The sequence below is a fragment of the Apis dorsata genome, unplaced genomic scaffold (assembly GCF_000469605.1).
Source record: "Apis dorsata unplaced genomic scaffold, Apis dorsata 1.3 scaffold_130, whole genome shotgun sequence".
Lineage (NCBI taxonomy): Eukaryota > Metazoa > Arthropoda > Insecta > Hymenoptera > Apidae > Apis > Apis dorsata.
Window position 1 is genome coordinate 1 of NW_006263423.1, and position 11,333 is coordinate 11,333.

Here is an 11,333-nt window from a genome sequence, read left to right on the forward strand (position 1 = left end):
CAATCATTCTTCATTTTCATACCGATGAAAGTGTAAAATATTGATAGAAACTCTTTTAATTTTTATTTATAATTATTGTTTATTTATAATGTATAGTAAGGATATTAATTTATTTAATACTCTTACTTTAGTATGTTAATAATTATTCAATTCATTCTGAAAGAATGAGCTGAAATAATTGTTCGTTGTCAAAGATTTTTGTTAATGTAAGAATTTGTAATATTAAGAATTTTTTCTGTTCTTTCTAGAGAGATTTTTTTCATGAAATGATAATTAGGTAATAAAATATAGATGATGCTATTTAATTTGATTGATCCTGTTATTCATGCAATCGATATTTAATAAGGAAAAGAAGGAAGATTTTAGAATAAAACTGGAAAAGGAGAATATGGAAATCTGAAAAAGAAAGCGAATCGAAAAAAAATGGAAGGGACGAAATAAGAAGCGATGACTCACGAAGAAGTGAAAGGTTAGTTTGTTTGTATTGTAACATACGTTTGCCTGTTTCTTCGTGTTTGAACGTATGGTCTTTATTGAAATCGAAAGGCATCCCTCTCCTCTGAGAATTGTGAATCTGAAGCCATGGATCTCGCAGGATTCGTCGATATCAACCGATTTTCGTTCGTTAGTTTGGGTCTGTCGGCCGATCGATTCGTTTATTGTGTTGTAAACCCTGATCGTACGAATAATCTGTTTTCTTTTTTCGAATTAATAAAAATATTAATTAATTTAACACTAAATAAAGATTAATTATTTAAAATTTTATACTGTTTTAGAAACTGAAAAATTGTCGTTTTTTTTCTAGAAAAATTTTCCATGAAGTATTACTAATAAAGAAATTTTTATTATGGATATGTGGCAAGAAAAATAAATTTATATGGAAGAATATTTGATTAGTTTTCTCCGAAATATTAAGAGTTCGATGAAGAAATTTGAAGTGAATATTTTTTTCGTACAATTAAAATGAACTTTTTGTGAATTGTTTTAGTGATATTAATTTCTTTTTCTTTTTGATGGTCGAATTATTTGTTAATTATAATAGAAGTTTTGACAAAGATTAAAAAAAAAAAATGGAAAATGAAGTTACATGTATGGAAAAAGACTGTTTGGTTCAAAGAAGAAGAGCGATGTTGGAAGAATGTTCTCATATAATTGGGGTGAATGGCGTGGCTCGTTACAACAGAGAAGCGTTTAAACAACTTTTGCAAGATTCGGTGAATATTTTTGTTTTCAATAATCAAATTAATTAAAGAGGGATATTTATTGAAATTTTTATTTTTGTCATTTATATAAAATAATAAATAAATATTATTTAAACAAGGAAAGAAATTAATTTTTTTGCTTAAAATTATTATTTATTTGTATAGATTCATTAAAAATTCATTAATATATTGGAATATTTTTATTGAAATTTTGCTTTTTTTCCCCTCTTTATTCTATTTTTCTGTTTATATTTTATTTTTGTTTCAACAATGTCCTCTTTATGTAAATTAATAAAACGCGATTATATAATTTTTTTAAGAGTGTCACTGTTGGAAATATATGAAAGAACTTCATTTTAATTCCGTTTCCAATGAATGAAATATCTTATTCTATATTAATCTTTATTAAAAAGGTCAAGGCCAAAGCAGTGTTCCTTTCTTTTTTCACTCGAAATATTTGTATACAATATTTTCATCCTACATTCATTCGTATATACTATGTAATACATGAACATTACGTTATATTCGTATCAGAATACGAATATTATAATTGCAAATATTTGTATATAAAAAGAATATACAAATTCAAAAACAATTTTTACTCACGAACGTATTTCTGCTTAATACATTCAAATATATCTGAAAATATTTCGTAAATAATCGCGATACACAGATAATGTCTTTATTATTTAAACAGATCGAAATCCGAAAAAAATTAAAAATATCATCAGTAAATCAGTAATGAATCATTTGATCGAAAAAGAAATTCATAGAACAACTCAATGAAAACAGTAACGGTGAGAAAATGATGGGAATTAAGACAAGGGAATCATCGCGTTTTCAAAAGCGAATAACATCGTTATCGAGGAGAGGAATGATTTAATATCGAAGGATACATTATTGTTCGAGGAAGAAGGATAGCCCGAGGATCGAAAGGAAACGGCAAGATCCATCGAGATCGGGTAGAGATCTCGATCAAGGTGGCCGATTGCCCCCGGCCAAACAGCCTTCACGCCTCCAGCATGTTCGACGCTCGTTATTTCGTCGTGCTTGTCGTGTGATTGATTAACTTCTTTTCGATGATAATTTTTAAGTTTCTTTCGAGTCAGAAATGAGACAAAAGATCGTTTAACGCGTTGCTAATTCTCAATCACGATTATTGATAGAGAAAAAGATATTTCGTATTACTAATAATAGAATTATTAGTGGTGATTATTATTGTTAAGATTTATGGATATCTAAATTTTGAATACTCGGAATTTTAAATCATTTAATTTAGATCGAAATATTATTATTACAAATTTTGATTATTTGGAATTTTGGGTTATTTAAGTTCAAATATTATTGATATTTAAATGGATGTCCGAATTTTGAGTATTTAAAATTTAGATTTTAAATTATCCTTTTATATATTTAGTATTTTTTTTCTAATCGTAAGAATGAAATAAATTTCAGACGTTGATGGAAAAGTTATTCTCGTTATTCGATCGAAATGGAGACAGAATATTGACGCAAGATGAATGGATCGAATTTTTAAAGGGAAGATTGAAGTAAGAATTAATTAATACTTTATGATTATTTTAAAAATTTATAAATAAATGCTATGTTAAAATAAATAAACTATTTTATTTTAATAGAAATGAAAAATCAAATGATCTCATCATTCAATTCGAGAATGTTGCCTATTCCATATGCTGTGATAATCCAGTAACTTTTGAGAAATTTCAACAAATATTTTCTACCAAAGAGGTAACTCGATATATTAATTATATTATTTTTTTTTTCTAAAAATTATAAAAGATTCATTAATGTTCATTTCGAATAAATTACATTTACAATTTTTATATTTAATTATTTGCATATCTATGTTACAGATTGTAGATAAATTATTTCGACGAATCGATGAAGAAAATTTGGGATACATCACATCCTTTCAAATCATGGAATTCCTCTCAAACATCAGCGATACAAGGTAATTTTAATATTGTAATTTTACCTAATAACAATTTTATTAACTTATTTTTATCTATAAATGATTATTTTGCGACTTTTTCAATTTTTATAAAAACGATATAAGGAACGAATAATTACAAAATAGACTTCTAATTTATAGAGATAAGAAAATTCTATTTATTTTCCATTCTATTTTGTCTTTATTCTTGAAGGTTATCATCTTTCGTGTTTCTCAAATTTATATTTAAAATTACATATTGTTTTAAATGTCAAAAAATTAAATATTAAAAAGTCTCGTTAGTATTTAGAATATTAACATATATAACATATAAATCATTGTCACAGAAAAATGCTTGTATTGAATATCTTTTTGATTTCTAGATACTTGTTGAATTCATCATTACAATCATTATATCTTCTAAGTAAAGTAACATCTGTAAATAATAATTATTTGAAAATAAAATTAAAAATGAAGATGCATAAAATATGTATGAAAACTTACAGATTTATAATGTTGGAGGATGTCTTGTTCTCGAAAAATTGTCATCAACTTCTCGATGATAGCTCAAGGATCTTCTTTGAAATAAAAAAAGAATGCTTTGAATCCTTTAAATGGCTCGTCGTTGGTTGTTAATTGTTCATTATGTTCTGTTACTTTTTTCTTGGATATTTTTCCTAATTTCTATTTCTATTTTTCAATGTCGCATTATTTATTCTTGTTAATTAAAGAATCTACATTTCGAATTATTTCTCTATTTTTGGATATCACTTAATTCATTTTCATGATATTTTCCGATACAACATTGTTTGCCTCGCCAGTTGCGAAGATAAAGAATTTCAAAACGTTTCTTTATAATTCTTAATAGGGATTGGTTAGAAATAGAAAATCAGTCTACAAATGATCTTCGAATAGTAAAATCGTAAATATTAAAGGGATATACTGGGTGTTCCATAAATCGAAAAGAAAGAAAGAAAATTTGAAGCTTTATTTTTGATAATTTTTCTTTATCGTATCTTTTTTTCTTCCTTTTCCCTATTCTTCATCTGATATTTCTTCTTCTTTTTCTTACTCCAAACATTTTGAAAACTTGGAAAAAATTGCCTGCATCTTCTATTTTTTCTTTTCTCTTCATCATCTCAAAAGAGTATTTCTCTTTTTTTTTCTTCCATTTTGATAAATATTTCTCTTCTATCTCAAACATTTTAAATATTTCAAAAAATATTCGAAATCAATTATATTCTTCTTTCTTCTCAATTTAAATTCAACGTGGATACTTTCTAAGATGTTTGCAATTATATCGAAAAAATGCGATATGAGCAAATACAGATTTTTTTTTTATATTCACGCAAAATCCAATTCCAGTGAAATTTAGTAGCGAAGAAACATTGATGCCTTCGTAACAAAATGTCGATTATCGTGTACGTACATCATCAAAATTTTAAAATCAATTTTTTCAATTTCATTTATTGAATATTGTTAATTTTTGACATTAATTCTATAAATAATATGAATAGTAATTTTTACTTATTTCGATTCCATTGAATATCATATATTTTCATGTAACAATCTCAAAATATTTTTTGGAGAACACAGCAATATTATTTTGTTAATTGTCTAGGAAGTGTATTTTTTGAATTTTTTTTTTTGGTAAATTTATCTCTAAATTTGTTTTTGTGAACAAAAATTTGATAATTTTATTTGTTCTTTAATTTTTCGTTCTTTTTGAGAAGAATATTGTACATTTATTCCTCAATTATTTTTTAATCGAACTTTTTCCTCAAAAATGGAGAAATATTTAAATCACTTAAAATAGTTTGAAGTTGTGATTAATTACTTCTGCAGAGATCGATTTATCTTCTCAAAGTTCTGTTGTTCTTGTATTCTCGCATTTTAATCCACTTTCATGATTAAACACATAATATTAAAATATTAGAAATGATAGTAAAATAAAACAATCTTGATTCTGATATAAATCAAATTAAAAAAATAAACGAAACTTGTTCACTTTAAGTTTATAAAGTAAAAATAGCAAAGATCTACACATGTCGATTCTATACACGTGTCTTCAATAATATTGACTGTCGACAAAATATTTCAAAATTCTTTTCCACTCTGCTTGTTGCCAAGTCAGACTTTCGTTGTTTCCTTATTTGTTTATGTATTTCATCTCTATTTCACCTCTATTTCAGTGACAAATCAAGACAATAGGTAATATCAGTGATGCGCAACTTCACTTTAATTAAAATGTTCTATTTAACATTTCGAAACATAAGTTTCGAAAAGTATAACTTCCTTTGTGACACATGTCTATGGCAATAATATCTTGAAAAATAAATAAAAAAATATATAGATAAAATATTTTAATTAATGATGAATTTGGTATGCTTCGAATAAGGATTATTTTGTCTTATTCTTTTCCTTGAAATAAATGAAAAATAGATATATGATATTTTTAGGATTTTTCAAGCTTTGAATTTTCTGCCATTTTATTAAAAAAAAAATCCAAATTTAATAATAATAATGCTACTCTAATAAATCTAAATGTAAATCTAATTCGTGTATGTTTCACGTCTGATTAGAACATACTTATACTACTTATACTCCACGTATATCAAGGACACGTCTGCATTGTTGTAATTCTAGCTACTTAGATAATATTGCTTGTGTTTATTTTATTCTTCATTTTTCTTTACGATGATGCAAATGTAGAAGAATATTCTCGTAGAATGAATTAACAATTCTTATTGTTCTTTTTTTTTTTAATAAAGTTTATAAGATATTTGATAAAAATTCGTTAACTTTTTGTAAAATTTCAAAGGCCGCTCGCTGGATTCGATAAGCGAAGTCTGGAATGGCTGGAAAAGATCTTCAAACAGACGGTGGGCAACGAGAAAGAAATTAGGCGCGAAGAATTCAACAAAATCGTCACTTCGAAGAACGTAGGCAGAAGGCATAAGTATTTTTCATTTTCGAATTTGCAATATCATTTTTATTTCTTTCTTGGAATTTTGAATCAAACTTTGAATGAATATTATCTTTAAAATATATCTTAAAATTTTAATAAAAAAAAAATATTATTTCCTCAGCCGTTCTTCACCGACAGAGTGTTCCAAATTTTCGACAAGGATAATTCTGGAACGATATCTCTTCAGGAGTTCGTCGATGCTATGCATCAGTTTGCAGGAAAAAGTCCTGACGACAAGATAAAATTCTTGTTCAAGGTTTACGACATTGATGGTATAAATAAAAATAACATCTGAAATGGTTGATTAAAATTATTGTTTTTTATTATTATCCCAATTAAAAATTTATTCAAAATGTGTTTATTTTATATGGAAAGGCGATGGATTGATACAACTTCGCGAGTTGGAACACGTGATGAGAGCTTGTTTGGAGGAAAATGGAATACGATTTAGCGAGGAACAAATCGAGGAATTAACCATGGCTTTGTTCGATGACGCTGATCAATCTAATCGAGGTGCCATTACTTTCGAAGCTTTGAAGAAACAATTAGAGAAACACGAAGGACTTTTAGAGAATCTTTCAATCAGGTAGATAATATTTCATCGTTATGCTCTCATGCTATTAATTAGGAAATATTTATTTATTTATTTAACTTAGTATCGATCGATGGCTAGTACCACCAAAACCAGAATCGAAGAGAAAATCACGCTTGCAATTCCTCGCTTCGTTGCGTCCTTATCAATTGACGAAGCCATACATGAAGAACAATTACGTTTACATCGTTTTCATCTCGATCTTTATCCTGATCAATGTGTCTTTATTCGTGTCGAGACTCTACGAGTACAGAAAGTCCAATGGTTATGTTATGCTTGCTCGTGCCTGTGGTAAAGATCATTTTATACAAATTGAATTAAATGAATTTATATAAAAATTGTACATATGAATTAAACAGATTATGTTGCATGCAATTCCAAGTTGTAGCAAATGTAACAATCAGAAGAAGATATATTTTTAATACAGGTCAGTGCTTGAATTTCAACTGCAGCTTCATCCTGATTCTTATGTTGCGTCAATGTATCACCTTTCTACGAACTCACGGTTTCAATTCTGTATTGCCATTGGATCAACATATTTATCTGCACAAAGTGACTGGAGGTTTAATCTGTATCTTCAGCATAGTTCACACGTTGATGCATCTTCTTAATTTTGGTACGATGCATGCAAGATAAAGGCAAAGATTTCTCTTTTCTTTTAAATCTTTCTCAAGATTCAACATTTTCTAGGTACTATTGTTATTTATGATGAAATTCTTAATCACAATAATTATACATTATCCGAATGGTTATTGACGAGTCGACCTGCTCTGTTTGGACTCGTAAGAGGCTATGCAAATCCGACTGGATTCATTCTTGTCATTCTTTTTCTTATAATAATGATATGTTCGATGTCGTTTGTTCGACGTGGTGGATGTTTCGAGGTTATAAATAATTTTTAATTTTTAATTGTCGTCAATTGCAATTATTATTACATTAAAAAAAATACGTACACTTTGACAATTTGCATGTTAAATTTAATCTTTTGTTTATCAATGTTTTAAAATATTTTAGAATTATATATTGTTATTTACCTTCGTTTCAATTTTTTTAATTCTCTAATTTATTAATATTTTACAGATATTTTACTGGTCACATTTGTTGTACGTACCATACTGGATATTAGTCATATTACACGCACCGAATTTTTGGAAATGGTTCATAGGACCAGGCTCAATATATTTGTTGGAAAGAATACGTAGAATTGCCTGGTCTCGTTCACAATTAGGAAAAACGTATATAAGCTCAGGTCTTCTTCTACCGTCGAAAGTCACGCATTTGGTTATCAAGAGGCCTCCACATTTCGTTTTTCATCCCGGTGATTACGTTTTTGTGAATATTCCTGTCATAGCTCGTTACGAATGGCATCCATTCACTATTAGCAGCGCTCCAGAACAAGAAGGTTCAAATAATTAATTTATTAATGTTGATAATAAGCTCGCAATTAAAACTACATAAGAGGAAAAGAAGAAAATTTTTTATTTTCAGAAAACTTATGATATTTCAGAAAACTTCAAGCTAGAATAATATTTCAAATTTTTTTTTTTTATTTTATTTTAATAGATTATATATGGCTTCACATTCGAGCAGTGGGCGAATGGACCAATAGTCTTTACTCATACTTTGAAAAGGAGCAGATGAAACTTCAAAGGGATAATATATTTCCAATTGAGAATCGCAGTAATCCAAACATTTCTGAATTAATGTGAGTTTTGTTTGCGATAACGTGATAATTAATTCATTTTAATTAATTTGCAGAATATTAATTTACGAAATAAAAGTATAATTTGCTATCATATGAATAAAATAGAACAGACATAGAATTTTAATTCAAATGATATTTTATTATTTTATTCAATATTTATAGTAGATGAAAAAAAGACTGAATAACATGTGCTTGTATAATAATCTATATTAGTCTTACTTTTTTTTTTTCAATTCCAGATCCATGAATGGAAAAGTGAATGAGAAATTTCTTTCACCCATTCCAAGTGGGAATCATCGTAGTTTTGATAATCCTGTATTTGTTTCTGATGATGAAAAAATAATACAATCGCCTCAATCTGCAATTGGTAATTTATTCAAATTTTTTAAAATTACTTGAGTCTCAAAATTGGTATTTTTAAATTCCTTTGCTTTTTAAATTATTATTAAATTATTCTATCTTTTATTATTTATTTATCTTATTATTTATTATCTTATTTATTTATCTTAGCATTTTATCTAGCATTTTGATATTTTTTGATATTTTCTGTATATGTACAGGTATAACGGATGTTAAAAAAATGTCGAACAACCGGAAGCTTCATTCATTGCTCGTTAGTAAGATGCCTTTGGAGAAATCTGTGTCTGTACCTGATATGCTAGGGAAAAAGAAAAATGATCGATTAATTGCGTAATTTAATTATAAATTATCTATAATTTTATACATATTGTATTATATTTGTATTAGAATGTAACATTATTTTTGTAATTATTTAGAAAAATAATTTTATAACATTCCATTTTTTATTTGCTTGATAGACTTCGTGATTATACAAGATCAGAATCAGAGAGAAATTTCAACGAACGTCAGATACGCGATGCACGTTTGAAATCCTTAAATGAAATCTATTCAAGTCCTCAGAATAAAGGATTGGCGCAAAGTTTTCGATACATGAGGAATAAACCCACTATAATTGCTTTCAAGACTCCAAGTTTGGAAAAGTATGAATTGGAATCAGGCGACAAAAATAGTAAGCTTAAAGAATTTATAAATTTTTAAACATAAAAATATGAAACACTTGTCTGCATATAATTTTTTCAAATTAATCGAATTTTGTTTTTAATTAAACAGCAACACAAGAATACAGAAGAAAACAGTCCAATAATTTAAACACGATTCAATCAGCAGCAGAAGAGGGTAGATTGCAAATGAAATTCGAAGAAAATTCAAAAAGGAACCATAACGATATTGAGTTTGACTCAATTTCTCATTCATTGAACTATACTATTGGAAAACCATTGGAGGTGCCTAAATAAATGCGAAATTTTTATTCTGAAATCACGATATTCTCTTGATCATTTCTTATTTAATTATTTAAGAATAATTAATAATAATCTAATTAATAAAAAATAATATTTAGATTAATAGACAATTTATTTAGATTTTCTTGGATGGACCATACGGAGCTCCTTCAAGCCACATATTTCAAGCTCAACACGCAGTTTTAATTGCAACTGGAATCGGAGTCACACCTTTTGCTTCCATATTACAGTCTATCATGCATCGTTATTGGAAAGCTAGGCATACTTGTCCAAAATGCAAATTCTCGTGGGCTAGTGAAATTCCTCCTACTGTGATGCATCTTCGAAAGGCATATATATAAATTTTTATTTAATAATAAATCATTTAATTTTATGCATAGAAAAAGACATTTATTTGTTATTAGAAAAATGAAATGTACATAAATGAAATGTCTATTTAAAATTTCAATTCTTCATTTAATATATTTGTTCATTATATATATCAATCAAATTTTTATGTATAATACAAATATATAATCTATTAATAATAATATGTATAATCTATTAATAATAATAATAATTAGTATATATAAAATAATTAGTAATTAATATTATATAAATACAATATTTAACATTTGTTTTCAGGTTGATTTCTTTTGGATCAACAGAGACCAACGATCCTTCGAATGGTTTGTAAATTTATTATCTCAATTGGAAATGGAACAAGCAGAATTAGGTGACGCCATGGAACGTTTTCTTGAGATGCATATGTATATCACCAGTGCTTTACAAAAAAGTGACATGAAAGCTGTAACTTTGCAATTGGCTATGGATTTGGTTCATCAAATGGTACAAATAATAAATTTCATTTTTTATTTCTTCTATGAAAAAAATTTTTCTTCAAGATTTTATGACTCAGAAATAATAATAAATAAAATGATGATCTTGCAATGAAGAATTGTATTATTCCATGAGGATAATCTTTCAGGAAAAACGGGATCTTATAACAGGTTTGAAGACACGGACGAATGCTGGCCGACCAAATTGGGATAAGGTGTTCAAACATCTTCAGGATCAGAAGAAAGGCAAAGTAACGATTTTTTATTGTGGTCCACCACAATTGGCAAGAATTTTACGTTACAAGTGTGATCAGTTTGGATTCAATTTCAGAAAGGAATCATTTTAAATTTTCTTAGGAAAGGAACTATATCACTATAATATTTTATTACACCGTATTGTTGCGAGATATTTTTATAAAATTCATCCATTATCGTTTTTTAAGAATAACGATATATATCTTAATTTTGTATTGTATAATCAATGATATTTAATTTTGTTTTATCTAAAATCAGGATTTTTTTTTTAATATTATACCAATACTTCATTTCATGTTGTTCAAGATTCTAGCAGTTTCGTGCATCAACCAAATTGTCATTAATATCAGCAGAAAATTTATCTGTCGTTCCGTCATTACCAGAAAATTTAACAAAATGTCATTTGACATTTGAATGAAACAAAATAACGATCGTCAAATTATTTCCCCAAATTTATAGTTACCTTTAAATATTTTAATAACTTCAAATATGTAAGAATTTCGTACAGTATTTGTATAAG

The 11,333-nt window shown here is 27.0% G+C and overlaps 1 protein-coding gene across 9 annotated transcripts; it reads left to right on the forward strand.

Moving 5' to 3' along the window:
* The first annotated feature begins 249 nt into the window (after positions 1-249).
* LOC102671527 (NADPH oxidase 5) lies at positions 250-11,061 on the forward strand. Of its 9 annotated transcripts, none has more exons than XM_031509177.1 (21): positions 315-469; positions 547-937; positions 1,020-1,214; positions 2,658-2,752; positions 2,840-2,951; positions 3,077-3,174; positions 5,975-6,095; positions 6,243-6,393; positions 6,497-6,707; positions 6,778-7,004; positions 7,141-7,329; positions 7,404-7,597; positions 7,794-8,115; positions 8,277-8,418; positions 8,658-8,785; positions 8,979-9,108; positions 9,237-9,448; positions 9,550-9,722; positions 9,860-10,069; positions 10,365-10,568; positions 10,708-10,905. In XM_031509177.1, exons 3-21 carry the CDS (start codon positions 1,071-1,073, stop codon positions 10,903-10,905), a joined length of 3,261 nt encoding a protein of 1,086 aa, XP_031365037.1. In that variant the 5' UTR covers positions 315-469; positions 547-937; positions 1,020-1,070. The 9 variants fall into 9 exon arrangements, 8 of the variants coding, with proteins under 8 accessions (XP_006613013.1, XP_031365037.1, XP_031365038.1 ...); XM_031509178.1 differs by having other exon boundaries at positions 1,043-1,214; XM_006612949.2 differs by having other exon boundaries at positions 547-1,214.
* Positions 11,062-11,333: the final 272 nt, after the last annotated feature.

Coding starts and splice junctions, on each gene's coding strand:
- LOC102671527 (XM_006612949.2), top strand. CDS start 1,071: ATGGAAAATGAAGTTACATGTATGGAAAAAGACTGTTTGGTTCAAAGA. Junction 3,175..5,974: donor TCAAACATCAGCGATACAAG/GTAATTTTAATA, acceptor AAAATTTCAAAG/GCCGCTCGCTGGATTCGATA. Junction 9,109..9,236: donor AAAAATGATCGATTAATTGC/GTAATTTAATTA, acceptor TTTGCTTGATAG/ACTTCGTGATTATACAAGAT.